This window comes from Hemicordylus capensis, chromosome 2, assembly GCF_027244095.1.
Source record: "Hemicordylus capensis ecotype Gifberg chromosome 2, rHemCap1.1.pri, whole genome shotgun sequence".
Taxonomy (NCBI): Eukaryota; Metazoa; Chordata; class Lepidosauria; order Squamata; family Cordylidae; genus Hemicordylus; species Hemicordylus capensis.
This window is the reverse complement of record NC_069658.1, coordinates 3,556,963-3,579,903: the sequence shown is the minus strand read 5'-3', so window position 1 is coordinate 3,579,903 and position 22,941 is coordinate 3,556,963. Positions and strand designations below refer to the sequence as shown.

The following is a 22,941-nucleotide window of genomic DNA, read 5'->3' as shown; positions in this document are numbered from 1 at the left end:
TTTCATATGTATGCTTTTTAATATTAATTCTGTTACACTACACACAACCAGTAACAATGATAAATACTGCAATGGAAATGTTAAAAAAATATTATACATGTTTCATGTCTTCCAAAAACCACATTTTAAAAATAAATTAATGCATAAAGTTGATGGTAAATTAAGAAAACCAAAGACAACCAAACAGATCTGTTTAAGGCAGTATTCTACACGATGGGAAAAGGAGGAGTGTGCTACATCGTTTGGATCAGGAAAGCAAAAATTAAGACCAACGTTTGCAAGAAGATGGAGGCTGACCTACTAGGAGTGGGCCCAAAGCAAAACAAGGAGGATCTTCCCCTCCCTCTTCACTCCATGCGTGTGGTGTGATTAGAAGGGCAGCGGCAGGAGTCCCAGATGGTCCCCTGGCAGCAGGGCCAAGCTTCAAAACTCAACACAGATTCCAGTTAAGCCACTGTTCAAGCTGAACACCACCTCCCATTTGGCTGTTCCACACACACAAGAGTTGGGACACTGATGGGAATTTGAAACCTGCCTTGAGATGAAAGCAGATGCCATGTTTTCTCCCAGGGCATGGGGCTTCTTCTTTAATATGATCACAAGGGTAGACAACCTAAAGCTGTGTTGGGACCACAATTTCCATCATCCTCAGCTACAATTTATTGTGCCTAGGGATGATGGGAGTTGTAGTCCAACAACCCAAGAGCTTCAGTTTGGCCACCCCCATTTTAGCACATGCCCAGCCAGTTCCCTTTTCTGCCCCACAGGATACAATACTGAGAAGTGAGGCTCCCAAAAAGCTGGCATTTAAGACATCTTGCCGACCGGGAGCAAGGAGAGACAAGGGAACGTATCTCCTCTAAATCTATTGGCTGGGCAATTCATTTCTCCTGAAGATACCACTCACTCTGCAAAGGAGTTTACATACAACCAACCCTAGCGCATTTTCCAGGAAGGAGAATATAAAGGTGAGACACACCAGGTAACATCTGCCACTTCACATCCAGAGCATGTCCTGCTGGAGATTCTTAGTGCAAGCGGGAGCGGGGGGGGGGGGAGGGATTCTCTAGCCCTGCACAAATGAAAAAGGAATAGCAGCTGCTTCCTGCCAGCTACTTCTGTGGGCAGGAAGATCCACTTCCCCCAAGTGCACTGCAGTGTGTGCAAAAATTAAAAAGAAAAAGGTGAGGGGGCAGATCTCACCAATTTGCTGTCGGTAATAAGGTGCCTAGCGCCAATGGGCAAAGAAGGTAAGACATTGGAAAGAATTCTGCACCGCCCCTTTAAGAAACGGAGGGGAAGAGGACTACCAGCCAGATGCCAGAAACCCCCAGCCCACAACAGTATGGCAGGGAGGGAGAGCAAGGGAGCCAACCGCCACCAGCTGCGGCCCACACCACGGCTGCCTGCAGCTCCATTTGCTCCAGACAGCTTGGGAGCAGGACCGGCCTGCCTGCACCAACCACCTGGGCCGCCATGCTCCTAGAAGACGCCACAGAGCAACGCGCCACCTGCTAGCTGTGCCCCAGAGATGTCTCAGAGCCCCCCCCTCCTGTGGGGCTTCCTCTCTTGGGGCGTGTGCAGCAGCTGCTTGGGGAAGAGGGCAAAGAGTTTTGGCAGGCCCTGCTTGCCGGGTAGGGGGGCAGTGGCGGAGGGGGAAGAGGACAGTGTCGAGGGGGGCGGGCGTATTTCAGTGCAAAAGACCCAAGGCCCTTGCACTGCTAGCTCTGGGGAGTGGGGAGAGGGCATTAACTCTGAAAATCAAGGTGTGAATAATGGAGGTGTGCGATTTAACAAGCCTTGCGATTCTAGAACTAACCACTGGACACGATACCAAGGTTTATCGGCAACAACTAAGAGTACACCTTTACTGCTCTTGCTGCTGTTTGGACCATCGCCCCCGCCCCCCCCCCCACTGGCCCACTCCTCCTCTAATCCTCCGTACACTTGTGGTTAAAAGTGGTTGGGAAGCTGTAGAGCTGTGACACAGTTGCCCATATTTCCCCCCCACCCCCCACCCCTGCCCTAACCACTACCCTGATCTTCCCTATGTACAACATAGATCTGCACACAGGACACCACCACATGCGAGATGGCTCCTGCTTTTCAGAGCAGCTTCAAACGTCAAAGAGAATCCGAGGGGTCCTGCCTTGCCGAGGAGAGACTATTCCCGCGAGGAAAGGAGGGGAACAGCAGTGAAACGTGCAAGAGCACCCACAGCTTCCTTCTAAGCCACTTCTCCTGTGGGCAATAACAGCAGGAGGCCAGCTTTTCCACATGGGCCCAAACCGGATTGAAACTTTGTGGATTGTGGCATCAACTGCTCCCTTTGGAACAAAAGACCCCAACCTGTACTGCTCTACAGAAGGCCCTAATCCTAGCATCCAAATCTGGCTGAATATACCCTGAAAAGGGAAGGGTGTCAGATCCCGCTAGCCTAGTGTGGCATGACGACAACAAGAGAAAACCAGTTTGCTCAGCATTTTGCTAGAAGCAGGGGGAGGGCTGTTCAAGAGAATTCTCAGATATGCAGCTCAGAGCTGACAGCTGCTAATGCTGTGCATAAAGCCACAGGGAGAGACTGTTCAGACAAACGGCCTCCCTGCTTAGCAAATATCTACACAGTATTCAGCCGTCACGTCTCAGCGCTTGCTCCAGGGTACAGCAGGGCCCTGTGAGAAGGGGAGCAGAGACTGTGGCTTCTCCCTCCACATGCCAGGCTGGGTCTGCTCTGCTTGGCAAACGGATGCGAGCTCCCTCCTTCTGCGAAAAGGACGTTGCCATAGCAGTAAGCCTTTCAACAAGGGGGAGAACAGAACGACACAGGAAGAAAAGCACAACCTTAAGGGAGAAGGAAACAGCCTGGAACAGAGAGAGGCCAGCACTGTCAATGTATTACATACAAGCCAAGGAAGTCTCATTATGACAAAGATCAGCTAAGACAAGCCACCATCCCATGCCCCAGATCAAATATTCCCAGGGCAGGTCACATTTGGGCCAAGGCCATACAGCAAGAGGGGCTTAGCACAGATTCAACATGTCCCTAGGAGTGAGTTTGGGAGGGCATTCAGAGAACACACCCAGTCCTTCCAAAGGCTTAGGCAGAATTCTCCAACACTGCAGTTGAAGATGCTGTTTTCTGTCATAACCACATGAGCTCCAATTTGGCACAACCAAGCTAAATCTGTACAGAACCTAAATGGCTGTCAGTACAATCACAAGGGACGAAGAAAAAGTGCTCTCTTTTCGAGTTGTTTCGCAGACATCTTTGCTCTCATATCCAAGTACTGGGTCTCCTTGGTGGCTCTCCACTTGTGTGGGAGCAAGTGCAATCTTCTCCCTTGAGTCCTCAAGGCTCCCCCTGTCTCAATGTGTGCATTTGTGTTTTGTCTGCTGTTTGGGGGATGTGCAGTCCTGATCTGCTTTGAAGCAGGGAGCATGGGGGCACAGCAGTCCCCACCAAGTCACTTTGGCCAGGTCCTAGGGTTGGGGCAAGAGCGGGAACTCTGAAATTAAAAGGTGAGCGACAGACTGACAGTCAACCTCCGTGCTCTTCCACGAGGAGCCAAAGACAGACACAAAAGCTCTGATGAAGCCCAGAGGTTGAGCTACAGCAGTTGCAGACTCTTTAAAGATGGAAAATTCACAGTAACAAGGACAAGACAGACCTGTCTGAGGCCAAGCTCATGGGATTTCTCTCAGAGTGCGCCACCCCGTCTGGGCCTTTGTGCCAGTTTCCAGTATGAATTTTAATGAGCTGCACCATAATCTTCGTTTCCCTTGATGTCAGGCTACCTCTTAGATCATAATTTGTCACTATGGAAACAGCTGCATCATAGCCAAGCATCTATCAGCATAACCAAGCATTTACATCTTACAAGTAAGATGTAAAACTGAAACTCCATCTTCCCTTAAAGATATCTTTGGAAACACCAACACTGCCACCTCTCTCCCACAGATGCAAAGTATTTTCCAGCACCAAATAGCTTTCTGTTATTTTCCAAATTCCACACTTTGGTTGGAAAGAACTGATGAAAACTGATGTTGACAGAGAACGACAGAATTTGGACTGTGACCTTCCCACCTGCAAAAATGGCTCAGTGAAAGGCTACAGATTCCAGAACGCAAGAAGTCAGGGCTATGATCTGATGACCAAATTCAATCCTGATGGACACATCTAAGCTGCCATGGCCAGCTCTGCCACAGAGGTGAGAGCCTTTTTGCACAAGACAAGTGAAGAGAGTAAAGGGCTTCCAATTGAGAGATGTCTACCTGCAATTCCAAATACAAAGCAAACTCACAGGAGAAAGGGAGAGCATCTACTAAGTTAGGCGCTGAGTGTAATGGAGCTACCTGGACATGGTTTTCCAGTCTTGTTGCATGTTCAAAGGAAACTGAAAATGGAAGGTACCAGTTCTTCAATTCTGTAAACCAAATCAGCAAAGCCAGAGGGAATGGTAGGTTTTGTATCTATTGCAAGAATCTCATGCTGAAAATGACAAGCCTCCTTCAATAGTCTATACACTACTGAAAGCCATTAGAGCTCAGAAACAGAGTGGGGGGCGGGGAAGCAAAAAGGAGGAGAGGTCTGAAACACCAAGCCCAAGAGTTAACATGCAGCAAGGCATACTTTGATCTCCATCAGAAGTAGCCACAGTTTTGCGAGGCATGAAGAAACACCCCATAAGAGCTCAGGAAAGAAGACTGAAGTCCAAGAGAAAAAGACTAGCTTGCCAGAGTTTGTCATGTGCCCGGGAGGGAGGAAATGGCAGGCATTTCCATACAGAGGATCCTCTCATGCTGGCTATCCCCAGATCCTGCTAATTTGACAATGATTCTGTTCAGCTCCTTCCCTGATCTGTGGGTTTTCCTTGCCCTCTTTTCACTCTGGGTGCACAAGCCGTTGTGCTGCTGGGAAAATGGACACCTCCACTTCCCCAGCAGGAGCCAGCATGAGACAGAAGCTGCTGCCAGGGTGTCCCTCCCTTTTGGTGCCAGCTGGTAAAGAGCGGCATGGAAGACAGTGCTGCCCAGCAAGCTGCCGGGGGGCTGCCTCCCCTCTGTGTGCCTTTGTATGGCAGCCGAAGGCATTCGCCACTGAATCAACGCTGGTGGGGGAGGGCTGGGAGGAAGGAGAGCCTGGCTGTTGGTCTCCCTGGGGTTGGGCTGCTAAAAAAAAAAAAGATAGAAATGACTAACTTAGTTTCTTTTTAAAAACTAAAAGACAAAACTTGTTCTCACTGGCCTCTTAATTGTGGAAGTAGGGGACCAACCGCTTTCCCTCTCCCCTGCTCTCCATTTACATAGAAAGACACTCTGGTTTTCCTTAAGGTCCAAGTAAAGGCAGGGGCCAAGAAACACCGCTCACTTCATCCCATGGAGGCAGATGCCCTTTTGGGAAAATGGAAAACTGGCTGCAACAGAGCCTGGGCTTTGTGGATTAGCAGTGCCCCTGCCAACACAGCAGACGAGGCTAGCAGTATCTCTTCTGAACCCACAGGCCAGACAAAAGGACAAACGAGGACTAAATGCTTAGCAGGAGGGCCCACAGCTCCACTGCATGCAAACTGTGGCCCGTCAACATTATGCAGCAGGAAGGCTCAGCACTTCCCCCAGCAGCAAAGGCGGGGACTTTAGACGGTGAAGAGGGGAAAGTGCACCCAATGATGAGGGCTGGGCTAAGGTGAGCGTTGGCTTCCATTCTTCTGAACCTGCCTGGAGGAAGAAGGGAATGAGATGACTAAGAAAAGGGATTTTGTTGAAAGCAAGCTGGGGGCTGCTACGTTTCCTAATTTTCACCCAAGCAGTGTGTCAGGAGCAGAAAAGCCAGCGATCTAAGCTCATTAATATGAAAGTGGATGCTTGCCATCCATCAAGACAGAGAAACCAACGTGGGCTTACAGGTTAACGTACTTTTGTGGCATTTAAAAGCTAGCAGGAATTTGCATGGACATGCTGGCCATGGGCGAGGAACAGGCTCTTCCCTCCCACTGTGTGATGCCATCATGAGCTCCTTGGCACAAGCTGCTCTCTGCCCAACAGAACTGTTTGGGGTGAGGAGTTCTAGTTGCTTCAGGTTTTCTCCAGGCATTCAAAACCTCCAAGAATATTCCCCTTCCCTCCTCTTTCTTTCTTGTGCCACGGAGTTGCCAAGCACATCCTCACAACCTCGGGGTGTGGGTCCCCCGCCCCCACCCGCAAGATGTGAAAACTAAAAGGTAAGTGCTCAGCACCAAGACCGACATGTGAAGCTCTAGGAAGGAAAACGAGGCTAAGGTCCCCTGAACCATCTCTCTCAGACGTCTTCCTGAACGGGATCTAAGCTCCAGTTTCATGTTCTCTACAAAGGCCAGCCAGTTCGCACGTTACATTTTTTAGGCATGCACCAAAGATGATATGTGTACACCTAAAAAATGGAAAGTGGGAGCCCAAGCAATCCCATGCATCACACAAGTACACTGCTAAGGGAGCAGTGACTGGCTCCACCTTCCTCTTGACGGTATGGACTGGGGCACACTGCAGTCTGCCTCCATGCGAGGTGGGGAACGGCCCTCAGAAATGGAAGTGTAGCAGAGTGGTTGGGAGGCTTCCTGTGGCAGTCACGTAGGGCTCCACGAATACATTCCGCTTTCCTGGTGATAAGGTCGCATTACTCACTCTCCTCCACCCCACTCCCCCAATCTCGTATCCATCCCCTCCTCAGAAAACAGACAGACATGAAGCCTAGGAGCAAGGAGAAGCCAAAAGACTTTTTCCATTTTATGTCTCGGCACTGATTTCATGAATGTTGTGCCACCATCAAGGACTTTGGAGAACAAGGAGAGAAGCAAAACCTGCAGTTTTACCCAAGTTTGTGGAAAGCACAGACAGATAGGAGAGCTTACAGGTAAGCATGGAGGTGTGCAATATTTAGAACCTCATCTCTTCTATGAGCAGATATGAAAAATGGTTTACTTCAAAGCATGGTACTTTCACAATCCCAAAGGCTGGTGCAAGATAATACACAACTGGGTTCACTAGAAATACCCTAAGGCCCACAAAGCAAAGCAAAAGCCCAAGCCCAAGACTGTCTAAGGGTTGACTTAAAGAAGCAGTATATGCAACTCAAAATGGATCCGTTAATCTCTAGGCAGAAGCTCTCGAAAGGGATTCGAATGCTGTTCCCAAGTCAATCACCCAAGGCCTAGGTTTTATTCCTGATAAGGTAATTTCACTTCATGTTCAGAGTTTGTTAAGTGAAAGGTTTAGTCTTTGCTAGGATTCTGTCCATCACCTAGAGCTCATTTTGGCAGGCTACTGCCTGCCTGGGCCTTGGTGCTGTCCCTGTGGTGCCTTCCCCAGCACCTGGATGAACTGAACAGAGCAGCCAGGCAAGGCCCATTGTCACTTCTCTCAGATACACTGATTTGGCAATCCTGTTTCCCACCGCAGAAAAGCACAGTTTCAGCTCATCTGGAACAATGGAGGTCCTCCCATCCAATGCTGGGATACAAAACCCAGGGACCACTACACAAGAAAGCAAGGCTGACCTGCGTGGGAGAAACGGACTCCACAGGCCACAACACTGTCTTACACCTGGACGGGAGACCACAGTCTGCTTTTTGTGCTCATAAACGGAGGGAGACTAATCGATGTGTGACAATTCACAAGCACAGCATTCCCCAGAGGGGACGACCTTACACACAGCAGGAAACTTGGCAATGACAGAAACATGGCAGGACACTTCCGTTAATGGCATATCTGAAGCTTGGCCAGGTAGACCCCTCTAGAGGAGGATATTACCAAGTCATTGTTGTCTGAAGAACTCACCCACTTTATGACAAGGACTGGCACAGCCCGAGTTCGCAAGAAAAATATGAGGGGGCAGCAGCCAAGTACGGTTAATTGCTCCACTACGGCTGGTAAGCTGTGGTCCTAGAGAGGTTTGGAGGAGGCTACAGCAAGCACCACCATGTTTACTAGCTGGCAGCTGATGGGTACCACTTCCCCCTCAGATACGTCTGTTATTGTCTGTGGCATGCTAATGGGGGTCAGAGAGTAAAACAGGCACTTTGTTAAGCGGAAGAGCAGCATGGGTACTTTCCCTCAAAGGCAAAGCCTTTTCTGGTACAGAAAAGTAGCTTCTGCATTGGGGACATGCAGAAGCCCCGGGGCTGCTCCTGAGCGCTCAACAGCTAAAAATAAAACCCTTCTGCTAATGTGTTTGGGCTTCTTGATGTCAAGAGCCAGCTTCTCAGATCCCCCTTCTTGAATGTGGGGAGGCTTCTGGGCAAACACTGCTGTCCCGATAGCCTCTGGGATAAGCCCTGAGCAAGCCAAGGCTGCGGCAGGCGAGGAGCTGGGCCAAAAAGGTCTTGTGCTGCCTGGAGTGCCAGAGTCTCTTCTTCAGCTAATGCAGGCAGTGGTGTTCAGCCCACTGCAGTCTCCCCTCTTCTGGGGGCACCAAAGGGTCAGAAGCACAGACCTGTTGCTTCTGCAAGAGCCATGCAACTGCTTCTCCTCAACTCCCATTCATGGGAACTGTCCTTTAGATGTCCTTGCAATCCCAGCCGTCATCTGTGACTGCTTTCTTTCTTAGACAAGGTTCTGGGGCACAAACTGAAAGCCGAACAAAGAGGCTGGGCTGGACTTTTGGATACGTTGTTCTATTTGACTGTGCACTGCATTATTTTATGCTCAGTGTGGCTTATTTGGCAGGATGCTGTAAATGCCACTTTCCCCTCACCTTCGTGTTGCTTATACCTGGTTTTCATATAAATTCATCTGAGCCAAACTAGACCTTCTGCAAGCTGCTGTACTTCATTCCTGCTCCCACCTCCCTGCTCAGGGTGAGTCCATGCCATCCCAGAAGCAACTGGTTCTCCAAACTGAATTCCGCCCCTATATCCCCGCCTCTAGTCACAGACCTTAGCATTTCCTGCAGCTCCAGTGTGACAGGCCGGGCTAACTGCAGCAGCTTCATCCAGTTCTGCTCAAAACCTGCCTAGGAATTTTACAAGTTGTGCCCAAGTCAAGGGAGATCCAGTGGCTTTTTCCAGACCAAGGGCCCACAGCTGCCATCTCATGGTTTCCTTGCTGTAGTTTTAAAATAAAACATGAGAAGAGGGCCATAAAATGAATTATTGTTTTTTGGTTTCTCCTGGCTCCGTGAAGACAAAGAGGTGCATGTCCTACCATAGGAGGAAGCAATGGCTGTTAAGTTTTACAGTTAGAGTGGAAAGCACAATCGCCCCTTGCCAGGCTTCCCTCCTTACTGGATGTGGCAGGCAGTGGAGGAGGTGGCTTGGCAGCACATGCAGGTGGGGTTGACCGACTTGGGGGGAATGAGGTCAAGGTCCTCGTCGTCCGGGATCTCGTCTAGCCGATACCCATCTTTGAGCAGCTGGATGTTCAAGTCTTGGTTGATCTGCTGCAGACAAAGAGTCAGCAAGTCAAAGAACGGACACTCCAACCCCATCTCCTGCCCTCTGCAGAGCAAAACCTGCTTAAGGTCAAAATGCCCTGAAGGGCAATCTGGTCCAGATTTTAAGAGAGGGAAGACGAGGGAAGACAGCTCAGCCGGGGGCTGTCCTTTGCATGAACGCTACCTCTATGCAATTCCTGACACCTCCAATTAAGGGAGTCTCAGCCCAGCTGGGAAGGAACTTGGGATGTTGGCAAGCTGTCCAGTCAGGACAGACAGTATTGGGCAGAGGCCCTTCATGGTCTGCACTGATCCAACTGAAGATGCAAAAGGTCCCAGGTTCAATTCCTAGGGACCCCTTTTCTTTCTTTCTAAATATAATTTTAATTTTCATCCTAAGGGCCCCTTTTCAATGAAAATGTTCTCAAAGTGGCTTACAAAGAAAAAGAAGAATAAAAGCAAGTAGCTGGCCCCGTTGTCAAAGGGCTCACAATCTCTTTAGAAAAGGTAGACACCAGCAACAGCCACTGGAGGAATACTTTGCTGAAGTTGAAGAGGGTCAGTTGCTCTCCCCCTGCTAAATACAAAGACAATCACCACTTTGAAAGGTGCCTCTTTGCCCAGCTATCAGGGGTAAGCAGTTGTCTCGCAAAATTAGAAAGTCTAGTTCAGGGGTTGCCAATCAATCTGCCTTTGGACACTGTGGCAGGGGATGATGGGAGCTGTAGTCTAACAACATCTGGGGACCCTAGATTGGGAACCCCCAAACTAGTGAACATTTATGTATTTTGATATGTGTGTGTGTGTGTGTGTGTGTGTGTGCGCGTGCAAGGACAACATCAACATCTGCCTGGCAAGAACATGTTTCTGTGCAACATTTTGAGATTCCAAAGATTTTGGAGTGGGTATGATAAGGATCCCAGATGGTGTCCCATCAAAGTACCTGCTGACCTTAGGCCTGCCTAGCTCCGGCTTAGGAAGCGATAAAGACCCGGAACACAAGGAACACAATCATTTAGCAGATGGTGCCTTTAAAAAAGTTGGGTCCCTTTGGAAACAGAAAGGTATTTCTTAGGACGGGAATGAGTTGAAGGGACTGGGACTCACCTCAGCTGAGGAATATCCTGAAGAGGAGTATCTGGACATGTCAAAGTCATCATCACTGCAGAGAAAAATAAAGCACAGAGAGGAAAGGGACACCCAGTCAACGAGATCTGCCTTCTGCAGCATGCTGGCCACCTTACTGGCATTCACAGAGTTCAGACAAGCAGTGCCTTCTGGGTCAAACAGCCCAATCTATTCCACCATCCTGCTTCCAACGGTGGCTCCCAGACATATCCAGGAAGCTCACAAGCAGGGCACGGAGGTGTTGGCCCATTGTGTTTTTTGAATGCCATCTAAGCCATGGCCACACCTTGCAGCAGCAAGCACATTTACGCTGTAATGTATGCTTGTCACCAGGAGTTAGGGGAAGTTAGGGGAACAAGTTTAGAAAAGTGAATGTTATTACTGCTGCTCTCCTACAGAAAGCATCTTTAATGTATGGATCATTTTATGGCCACCATCTGATTCACCCTCAGAAGCCAGTGAGGAGAACATTCCCAAGACATATTGCACTTATATGCATGTGAACAGATCACACACTTTGTTAATTATATCAATACATACCTGTCTGTGTCCAGTGCTACCAGTGGCTTTTCATCAGGACTCTGATCTAATGACGAATAGCCTTTATTTGGAACCACCAGTCTGAAATTTTTTTAAAAATACATATTTATTACACACATTACTGGACAAACTTTCAACACAAAAAATAAGCAGGGAGCAGAGAAGCTATTCTGTCCTGTTTCATAATATCAGGAAGCACATTAAGTATGAAAGCAGCTGGGCAAAAGGCAGAAGCTGCTGGAAGAAGTGGCAGGAATCTCCTTCCATGGGCAGGCAGAGTCTGCAAATCCAGCATCAGTGCAGAATCCAACCAGACTGCTATGGGCTGTCCACAGCCTGCCACGTTGATTTCATTAGCTTGTTGTGTTCGGTTACAGACACTTGCTAGAGATACACAGATTTCCTTTAAAAGAAGGAAGCACCCTCATGCCTCCAAAAGATGCTTAGTTCATGCTTAAACAAACAAACAAACAAACAAACAAACAAACAAACAAACACACCAGTAATTGCTCCAAAAGTGGCCTGCAAACCTCTTAATACTATCTGGAGCTTTTCCAGCTGTGTGCTGCTACAGTAAAAACCTAAGTAAAAATCTTTATAGGATCATGGAACCCTCCCTGACATTCTCAGCTACATTCTGAGAATCACTACAGCATACCCTGAAGTTCCTACTGTTGTCACATATTCAGCCTTTATGACGTCCCCTGCTTGTTGAAGGGAGGATTTCTCTCTGTGATTTGCCCAGAGATCACCATGCACAGATACACACTCTGTACAACTTTTCTCTCCAAGAAAATACTATTGTTCTAGCAGGTGGCTGATACACTATTGCAGATCCTAACCCTGTGGGGGAAGAATGGAAGTTCAGACCCCAAACAGCAAAGCAAAACCAGTTTGGTGAGAAAGCAGCAAAGCAAGAGGTCCTAGACACCCCCCAAAATGGTTTGATCAGGATTGTATAGTAGCAAAAAGGGGTTTGGTCTCTTTTTCTGTTCAGTTTTAAAAATAATCCGACCCTGCTATTGAAATTGGAACTAGCTAAGAAAAAGAAAGCCTATAAGGCGCTCTTGAGGAGCAAGAAAAAAGCCTCTATGCAGGAAAATTGGCTATTGCTTCTTAATACAGTCAAGAATAAGGATTCAGTGGGTTTTTGGAGGCTAGTTTCTGCCTCTGCCAATTCTCCCAGTGACAACAGGGATTTTTTTAATCCCAGCGGAAATTTGGGAGTCTCACTTTGCGTGTCTATATACTGATCAGAGTGTGCATTTCTGCTTGGATCTAACTTTAGGAGATTTGCCTCAGTGGCCTGCTGTATCTCTTCAAGAGATCAAGCAACTCATTTCCCAACTTAAAGGTGGGAAAGCCCCAGGAAGTGACTTTATTCTTTCTGATCTTCTGAAGGATCACGTTGACTGGTGGGCTCCTGTGCTGGCTGCTTTATTCACTTACATAGATCAGACAGCCTACATCCCAAAGGACTGGGGTAGGGCTATGGTGGTCCCAATTTTCAAGAAAGGGAAAAGAGAAGATCCATCCAACTACAGACCAATAAGCCTCTTAAATATAATAAGCAAATTATATGCGAAACATCTATGCATAAAATTATGTCCCTGGCTGGACCAGGAAGGCTTATTAGAAGATGAGCAAGCCGGCTTTAGACAGGGCAGATGTTATAGATCATTGTTTAATCCTGTTATAGATCATTGTTTAATCCTGCAACATCTTATTGAAAAGCACATCTCCTTGGGTAAATGATCGCTTTTTGCTGCATTTCTTGACTTTCGTTCAGCCTTTGATTCTATTTCTAGAAATTTATTGTGGGCAAAATTGGCTAATACATCAATTGATAAGTGGCTTTTATTGTTACTTTATAAATTTTATATATATAAAAATAAATATTATTTTTAAATAAATAATAAATAAATTATAAATAAACTCTTCTATCTGTGTTCGTTTGAACTCTACTGGTCACTTATCTAAAGCAATTCCAGCTACAAAAGGTGTGAGACACGGGTGCATATTTGCACTTTTTTTGTTTAATTTTTATGTAAATGATTTAATGAAACATTTACAGGAATTGGATACTTTTGCCCCTATATTAGCAAACAGAAGGCTGCTACTATTGATGTATGCTGAAGATGCAGTGATTCTTTCCCAAACTAGATCAGGTCTTACGAGAGCTCTGGGGCTGTGGTAACACATTGTCAGGAGGAACATCTGGTTATCAATTATTTCAAAACGAAAATAGTTTGCTTTAACAATAAAGCTAAGAGTTTTAGATGGACTGTTGGGGGACATCAAGTCGAAAAAGTAAAGCAAATCAAATATCTTCGTGTGATATTTCAATATAACAACAGGCAACATGCTCATGCTAGAATGGTTTCTGATCTGGCACAACAAAGCGCGGTAGCTATTCTGAGATTTCACCATGCGCAGGGCGAAGGATATATTCCTTCCGCCATTAAATTATTCCTCACTAAAACTGTACTGGAACTTTTGTATGGAATTCAACTGGGCCCCTTTGATAGTTTTACACCCCTAGAGCGGGTTCAGTTGGGCTTTCTAAGAGCGCTTTTTGGTACATCTAGATGCACCCCCAATGTGGCGCTATGACAGGAGGCTGGGTTGTGGAGGATTGAAACCAGGGCATGGTTGCAGATTATTTTCTACTGGCTGAAGCTCCACCTCCAGCCAGTGGGACTTGTGCCTAGGATTCTTTCGGCTACACCCCGGCCTATTTGGCTGCTAACGATTACGGATAAACTTTCCCGTACTGGCCTGGATCCTGAATTTTTATTAGAAACTGACCTAATGAAAGCCAAATAATTAGTTCAACGTTTAAATGATATGGAGCTCCAGAACGAGTTGGCCTGTCTGCCGGCATTTTACAGTCAGTTTAAGGCCAGAGTGGGGTTTCCCCCCAGCTTCATATTTGTCCACCATAACTGTCAGAAAGTTCCACTGGGCTTTTTCAAGAGCACGCTTTAATGCCTTCCCTTCAGCTATATTAATGGGGAGATTTCGACATCTACCCCTGGAAGCTCACTTGTGCCCTTGTGGTTTGGGTGAACCTGAATCAAAGGCTCATATTTTATCACGCTGTAGATTCTATAGTAATATTAGATGTCATTTGATTCTGCCGCTCCTTTCTAGGTTTCAACATCAATCGGACGACTTGCTGGTGAAATTTTTACTTGAAGATAATGCACTCTGCATCTCTCATGTTGTAGCAAAATTTTGTTACATCGCAATTAGAATTCGTAGTTCATTGATTGATGCTAAAGTTAACGATTAAGTTAATGTTGAATGCTGGAATAATGTTTATTGTTTGTGTTGTTTTGTTTTGGCCATTGGCCGTAAATAAAGTATCTATCTACCCACCATGCACAGATACACACTCTGTACAAGAGGTCTTGAGACAGTTCTTTAGTATTGAAGAACTACAAAGATTTATTTAAAGAAAAGGTTACAAACAAATGTGAAAGAGCCTGCAGCTTATTTCAGCTGTAGCTCATGGCTGAAGAGAGAGATCAAAACAGCCAGCCATCTCTAGAGAGACAAAATGGAGACTAACACTGGAAGAAAAAAGAGGGGAGGAGTCCAGCACTTTCATACATGACCCTAACCCCGCCCCCCGTGGTCACTATGAGACACTGCAGATGAGAGCTGATGCTCCTAGCTCCAACAAACCCAAGAACTCAGTGGCAAGGCAGGATTGGGAAGAATTGTTTAAACAACAGTTTAGAAGCACAGCCACAACACATATAGCAAGATCATTTTCCACTACGGGATATGATTTTCTAAAAAAATAAACTCAGTAGGCATCAGGTGACAAACACATTCTATACCTCCCATTATAAGCATATTCCCAAGCTGATAAGCAGGCAATTACTTGTTTATTTATTTATCACATTTATATACCACCCAAACTTTTGTCTCTGGTGATGCCATTTTCCCCTGTCTTTCAGGGAAGTGTATCTGCTCAACATTTCTTCCCACAATGCCTTTTACATAAAAATCAAATTTCAAAAGAGGTTACCAATTGTTTTTCCATTGATTACTTGAGTGGATAAAAATTGGTAATTTTTAGGGATCGTAGTCCATCCATCATAATGGGTTGTATTCCTGGGCATGCCCACAGCAGACAGGAAGTAGTTTATTTTTAGCTAGCTTCCGGCGCCAGTGGGTGGCACCACTCACCAGTTCCTTGACAGTAGTTGAAAAGAGAGCATATCAGCACTGGTAGAATCTAGAGAGCACAGAGGCTAAGTATTGATATTAGTAATGCAGGAAGTATAACCATGCCAATGGTAGAAAGAGAGGACAGGACCACGCTGAGACAAAGCAGGATTTTCTGGGACTGACACTCAGGGCCAACTCTTTCCCAGGTAGCGAACCCCTCCCTCTTTGACATAAGGCTTAACTATGTACATCAGAGGGTGGGCCGGATGGACTACGATCTCTGGGAAAAAGTACCCTTCACGGTAAGAAACAATGTTCCTTTCCCCCCCAGGGACCATAGTCCATCCGTCATAATGGGATGTGCCCAAGCTGTACTTGTTGAGAGAGAACGGATGTTCTAATATCACATGTTGAAGGACTGTACGCCCGAAGGCGGCCTGAGCGATCAGGAAGGAGGATATTTTGTAGTGTTTAATAAAGGGAGTGGTGGAAGACCATGTGGCCGCCCTGCACATATCCGTGAGGGGAGCTCATGCAGAAAAGGCAGCTGACGTGGAAGTGTTACGGATAGAATACGCTGTAACATTGCTGAGTGCTGTCAGACCAGAAGCTCTGTAAACGAGTGATATGCACTTGCAGAGCCAGGAGGCCAGAACCGACTTGGAGACTTTGTGTCCCTGTGAAGAGCGCTGGAACGAGACGAACGAGGAGTCTGATCGGCATAGAGGTTCGGTACACTGTAAATTATATGCGTAGGGCCCTGCGCACATCCAGAGTATGCCATATTTTCTCCCTGGGGCGGGCAGAGGAGGGGCTGAAGGACGGCAGAATTAGATCCTGGGTTCTATGGAAGGTGGAGTTCATCTTGGGGGAGAAAGGTAGGGTCAACCCTGAGGATGACTGCGTCCGGGATGAAGGTACATAGTTCCTTCCATGACGACAGCGCCACTAACTCAGAAACTCTGCGAGCTGAGGTGACGGCAACCAAAAAAGGGGTCTTGTAGGACAGCAGCTTCAAGGGAGCTGCTGAGAGCGGCTCGGAGGGGGCTCTAGTTAGGGCATTGAGGACCTTGTTCAGGCTCCAGGAAAGGAAATGGTGTATTGGAGGAGGGACTATGTTGGATGCCCCTCTTAGAAACCTGGATTTGTGGGCTGAAGGTCCTTTGATCCGGGGGGGGGGGGGGCAAGTGTAGCACTGATGCTAAGGCCAATGCTTGGCATTTCAAGGAGTTGGGGCAGCGCTTCAGATCCACTACGGATTGTAGGAATGCCAGAACCTTTGGTACACCTGCTTTGAGTGGATTAAGTTTCCTCCAACTTGCCCAGCGTAAGAAAGCTGTCCAGGTAGTCTGGTAGATTCTGGTTGTTGACGTCCTGCGGGAGGCCAGAATGGTATCTTGGACCGCTCTGGTGTATCCCTTACGTGCTACTGCCTCACGCTCAACCTCCAGGCGCAGAGTTGGAGCCACTTGGGGTCTGGATGAAGTAGTGGTCCCTGTGAGAGCAGGTCTGGGCGAGGGGGGAGGAAGAGCGGTGGGTGAATTGCCAAGGACTGCAGATCCAAAAACTATGGCCGACGTGGCCAGTGAGGTGCTATCAGAATGAAATCTGCCCATTCTAGCAGCATCTTCTGGGAATTATGGCCATAGGTGGGAAGGCGTAAAGGAGGCTGGGGGGCCAGCTGGTTGCACTCACAACCTGATGCCTCGGCTTTTTGGGTTTGAAAACGGGAGAAGAAGTGGGGAAGCCGGTAATTGGTCGGAGAGGCGAATAAGTCCACCTGTGGGATCCCCAGTATCGAGGTCAGATGCAGAAACACTTCTTGGTGGAGGGACCACTCTGCTGGGTCCACCGTTTGCTGTGATTGAGCCAGTCCGCCTGAACGTTGGCTACTCCTTGGAGGTGTTCCACCTATATGGAGGCTATATGGGTCTCCACCCACCGGAAGAGGAGGTCTGTTTTCCTCATGAGCGATCTGGACTTGGTTCCGCCCTGGTGATTGATGTGTGATTTTGTGGTCGCATTGTCAGTCCGTATGATAACATGTTGACCTGCTATGCAGCGCTGGAAGTTAGTAAGGGCCAGGCGGGTAGCTCTGAGTTCTAACCATTGATGTGGGAAGCTTTGGTGGGGGACCAGCATCCCTGTGTGAACTAGTTGGAGCAGTGGACTCCCCAGCCTGTCAGACTGACATCTGTCGTGATGACTGTCCTTTGGGGCTCCGAAAAGGGGAAGCCCCTGGTGGCTGCCTGGGATAGCCACCATCTGAAGGATTGCTTGATTTTGTTTGGGAGGTTCACATTCGTGTGTGCGTGGGTCAGGATCTTGCTCTGGAGGGGAAGAAGGAGGCATTATAGAGGGCAGGAGTGCCACCTCACCCAGAGGGTGTACTCTATGCAGGCGATCATGGACCCCAGGACCTGAGAAAGAAGCATCAGTTCTGATGAGGCACAATGGAGTAGGGGATGGATCTGGCTGGGAGACTAGTTTTTCTCTTCTCTCTGGGGTGAGTGAGACATAGCATGGTGGGTGTCTAGGTTGGTGCCCAAATGCTGGACGGCTGAAGGTGGCTCTTCTTCATGTTGATCAGGAACCCGTGTTGGTTGAGGCAGTGGATGGTGGAATCCAGATCCCTTTGGACTTGGTGCTGAGAGTGGGATCTTATCAGGACGTTATCCATAAACGGGTGCAGGTGAATGCCCGAGAGGCACAGGTGTGCCACCAGGATTTTTGTAAAGACCCTTGGGGTGGAGGACAGCCCGAAGGGAAGAGCACGATATTGGTAGCGTAGCCCATCATAGTAAAAGTGGAGGAATTTCCTGAAGGACGGGTGAATGGGAATGTGAAGGTAAGCTTCTGAGAGATCTACTGATGAGAGGTAGTGATGGTGCTGGAGTGCAGCTTTGATGGTCTTTAGAGATTCCATCCTGAATTTCTGCTTGGTGATGTACCTGTTTAGGCGCTTCAGGTCTAGGGTGGCCCTCCAGGAGCTGTCCCTCTTGGGCACTAAGAAGATAATGGAGTAGACACCTGCACATGTGTCGGTCGATGGCACCAGTTCTATGGCCTGGATCTGGCGGAGGTGAAGTACTGCTTGATCCATTCTGAGATGTTTGCAGGGATCTCGAGATTTTGGGGTGATAATGAAGTGTTGAGGTGGGGTGACAGAAAAATCAACAGTGTAGCCATCTGAAACTGTCTGTAACACCTATTGATCCTGTGTGGTTAGGCGTCAGGCCAGGGCGAACAAGATGAGTCTGCCCCTGACTGGGGCTGAGTCATTGTTTTCTGGAGGGCAGTCTGGACTGAGGAAAGTGCTTGATGTTTTGCAGGCGAGAGGCGTTTCTATTTTGTTGTCTCCACTGGGATCTGCCGGGTGGTCTGAATGATGGGGCAAGGAAGTCTTTGTTTTGGTGGACGTCCAGATGGGAAAAACCTCCTGGTCCAGGGTAGGGATGTGCATGGAACCAGCAGGGGCCGGTTTGATGGCAGTTGGGGGGGAGGATGCACTTACTCCTCCCGCTGGTGCACTATTTCCAAAAAGCCCACTGCAGTGGCAGTGCACCTCCCTGCTGCCCCACTGCCCAGATATACCCAGAAGTACTAGACGCATGCAGGCGTGTCTATACTTCCGGGTATATCCAGTAAATGGGGCAATGGGATGGCAGGGAGGTATGCTGCTGCCCCGATGGACTTTTTGGAAATCGTGTGCTGGTGGGGGAAACCTGGCAGGGAGGGGGAGTGCATCCTCCCCTGCCCTTAAAGGTGGACACCCCCCGCCATAGAATCTTCAAGCTGGCCAGGGTATGAACCTGTTCAGAGGCCTGTAAAAGGGCCTCTGAACAGGTTTGTGCACATCCCTAGTCCAGGGACAAGGGGTTCTGGGCAGGGTTTACCATGGTCACAACCCTGATAGCATGCTTGGCCTTGGTCAAGAGAACCTCAAAATCCACTGCCAGGAACAGGCGAGAGGATAGGGAGGTTTGAATAGGGGTCTCTTCCTCAGAAAGTTCTCCCTCCTCTGTTTGTGGAGATTCTGGAGCTGAATCATGATCAGATGAAGATGCGGAGGCATCTGGTAACACTGGGGCTACCAGGCATGTGGGTTTTTTTGGAATGGTTGGGTCCTCGGGGGCTGCAGGGCCTGGGATGGGAGCTGGGGGAGGCGGCCTAGGCAGCTCGTTGGGTGGCCATTTGGGGTGAGGATACTGAGGTTCCAAGGACTGGGAACAAGAGGCGTGTCTTTTACGTGTCAGCAGCCTGTGCCTAGTTAGATCAGTTAGATAGTCCTCAAATTAGTGCACTTGCGCCTCAAAAGTTCATATGTTCACCATCTTGGATTGTCGTGGATTACATCATTACACGCTACACCATTGGGGCATCCCTATGTGTCTATACAGCTGTAGCAAATTTGGTTCAAATCGGTTTGACTGTCCACAAGTTAGTGCACCTGCACCTCCAAAGTTCACATGTACGTCATCTTGATTTGAGTTGGATGACAGTGTCATAATCTATGCCGTTGAGGTGCCCCTATGTATCCCTACAGCTGCAGCAATTTTGGTTCAAATCATTTAAGTGGTTCACAAGTTAGCTCACTTGCGCCTCAAAAGTTTACATGTCCGCTATCTTGAACTAGAGTGGATGACATCATCACAAACTATGCCGTTGAGTGTTCCTGTGTGCCACTCACTGCAAATGTAACCAATCTGGTTCAAATGGGTTAGGCAGTCCACAATTTAGCCGGCTTGCGCCTCAGATGTTCACATGGCCACCATCCTGTTTTGGAGTGGATGATATCATCAGACACCACACCATTAGGGCATCCCTATGTGTCCCTACAGCTGTAGCAAATTTGGTTCAAATCAGTCAGGTGGTTCACAAGTTAGCCCACTTGCACCTCAAAGGTTTATGCGTCCGCCATCTTGGATTGGGGTGGATTACATAATCACAAACTATGCCGTTGAGGTGTCTCTATGTGTCCCTACAACTATATCCGATTTGGTTCATATTGGTCCAGGCATTGCACAGTTGATGGGGTGGAGGGGGGACACACGGGCACACACACACACACACACACACAGAATGCCAGGTGATCTCATAAGCCTACTGGAAAGTAGGTTAAAAAGCACATTATCTAAAAAATAAATGTAGGGAGCTCCTAGATGTTGTAAATGCTCTATTGAGTTGTAAAATTAACATGTTTTAGTTATCAGATCTCAGTAGAGGCTGGTGGTTTCTGCGAGTGTAGGTGGAGCCAATTGTGGGCAGCTGTGGAAGTAGAGCCAAGACTAGGTGAGTGCCTTAGCAATAACTGGCAGAGTGCAGATTTGTAGCTAATAAGTGGGATCAAAATATAAACACACACACAAGCGCGCAAATCTCAATTGCTCATCAGCAGAGATACAGAGAAATATGGAAAACAGTTGTTTTATAGTGCTTAACAGAACTGCAGTAGTGTGTAGATTTGTATAAAACACAGCATGATCAAAACACAAGCACATACACATGAAAAGAACTGTACAAGCCACTAGTAAAGCACAGACCAGCTACAAAAGGTTGCTTCCGTGGAGAGTAATTGCATTCTGAAGTCACCAGGGCAGCGCTGTCTGCCTGATTATTATTATCATCTGCCTGGCCATGTGCACCGCTCTGGGCTTCTTGGAAGAAGCACAGGCTATACATATAAAAGCAAATAAATCTATGTAAGACACAGTTAAAGCAGAGACCACATAAGAACAGCCCTGCTTGATCAGGCCCAAGGCCCATCTAGTCCAGCATCCTGTTTTGCACAGTGGCCCACCAGATGCTGCTGGAAGCCACAGGCTTCTCCTACAAAAGTGGAGAACAAATGCTGAAGTTACAAGGGCAGCTCTGTCTGCCTATTTAAAAAATGCATTCAAAAATAACAGAAAAACAACAGGTTTTTCAATTATGCTTGCTGTAGCTATGAACTCCTATAAATCTCCTGTAACTTAGGGGACAACACAGGAAGCAAAGATGCATTGGGACACCCTCTCCCTACTCCATGCCTGCTGAACAGCTGGGGACAAATCTCTGCCTGCCTTGGGTGCCAACCATTTAGCCTGGGTGTCCATCCTATCAAGCAACATAGAAAGAGAAAGAGAAAGAGAAAGAGAAAGAGAAAGAGAGAGAGAGAGAGAGAGTGAGAGCCCAATGAACTATAACCCCCAGGGGACATAATGTTGCATATACTGGCCACAACCCAGAGAAAAATCTAGTTTCCTCTCTGCACAGCAAATTGATTTTTAAAATTATTTTCCTTCCAACAGAATCCATTCCTTCTCTACACCACACCCACAAGGAAAGCCACTTCTGCAATTATTTCAAAAGTAATTTGGACTCAGAAATCCATGCATATGCCCTAAAATAAATTTCTAGTTGCTTATGCCAGTTTCTAAACAAATTAGTCCAGCCTTAGTTTGCCATTCCTTCCAATGATTTATGGCATGTCATTTTGGGAATGAGTCATAATGCTTTTCATACAGATCAGATCAGACAGCAAGGGAGAGAAAGCAGAGTTTGCATTCCTCCCCTCCAAACAAACACAAAGGAGCCAGCAAAAGATCACACTTACCAACAGCCAGCCAGCCTACCTGCCCTCTAACCAAAATGGTGATTGGATTCTTCTGAGTAGCTTAAAGAAAAAGACTTCCCCACCCTCAATCAGCCTAGTCCCTCTCCGATTGGTTTAGAGCAGGTATTCTCAACAATGGGTCCCCAGATGATATTGGACTTCAACTCCCATAATCCCAACTAAAGGCCACTGAGGCTGAGGATTATGGGAGTTGAAGTCCAATAACATCTGGGGACCCAACATTGAGAATCCCTGGTTTAGAGGGCAGTCCTAAGACCGCTCACTTTGCAAAAACAAAAATGAGCATGCTTATTGGCTCCTGCCTTATTAATATAAATATTTTAAGAGATCCAGGGCTTTTCATTTGTTCTTTGAGGTTGATGCTACCGTCGCTCGCCTCACAACATTTAAAGTAGCTGCAGGACAGAGCAGCAGGGAACAACAGAGGGAGGCAGGAGGCACATAAAATGGAGGCAGAGACAACACGGCGGATCATGCCGAAGGTGAGTGCTGCCCACTTTGCCCATAGATAAGATCTGCCCCTGTTGGATCTGCACTATTATTTAAGAAATATGGGAAAATGCATCAGTGGGAAATGTGGTTTAATATAAATAAAATATTTAAACTGAGTTTTTCTCCTTGGTGATTCAAATCATGACCTAAATCAATCCACCCTAGTGTCACATATATAGATTAATCACTTCCACATTATGAAGAGGCCTACCTTGTTCGCGCCATCACATTGTTCTTCTTGGGCTGCTGGTTAACTGGGCTGCCCATGGTGCCATTTTTCAGAGACCCTTTACGAGCCAACTCTCTCTGTTTCTCTGCAGAGGGAAGGCAGACAGTGACACACAAGTCAGTGATGTTGCTTCTCCTTTTTAGAGCCAAGTTATACAAGCAAGGATCCCTACAGGTTACTTATAAGCGCCTTTCTCCAAAAGAAGCCTGGGAAAGGCACTACTACCCTCACCTTTCCTTTATATCCTTGATGTAGTATACCCCAAAAGAGGAAAGGTACCACTAAGTCCAGGAAGATGCCTAATGGGTACTGTCAAGGAAGCCATAAAAGAGAAGAAGACTTCCTTCCGAA

At 47.5% G+C, this 22,941-nt stretch overlaps 1 protein-coding gene across 6 annotated transcripts in view; it reads right to left on the bottom strand.

Annotated features, from left to right (window-relative positions):
* FAM219A (family with sequence similarity 219 member A) overlaps positions 1 to 22,941 on the bottom strand; it is a 78,870-nt gene continuing 55,929 nt past the window's right edge. For 2 of the 6 annotated variants that reach the window (XM_053294045.1, XM_053294049.1), the window contains exons 3-7: positions 22,573 to 22,675; positions 11,072 to 11,152; positions 10,511 to 10,565; positions 9,255 to 9,409; positions 1 to 5,715 (exon numbers count right to left, since the gene is read on the bottom strand). In XM_053294045.1, the coding sequence (XP_053150020.1) occupies positions 5,679 to 5,715; positions 9,255 to 9,409; positions 10,511 to 10,565; positions 11,072 to 11,152; positions 22,573 to 22,675 (431 nt within the window). In that variant the 3' untranslated portion in view covers positions 1 to 5,678. Of the gene's footprint in view, positions 9,410 to 10,510; positions 10,566 to 11,071; positions 11,153 to 22,572; positions 22,676 to 22,941 lie in introns of all 6 variants that reach the window. The other 4 variants (XR_008315761.1, XM_053294046.1, XM_053294048.1 and 1 more) reach the window with 4 other exon arrangements.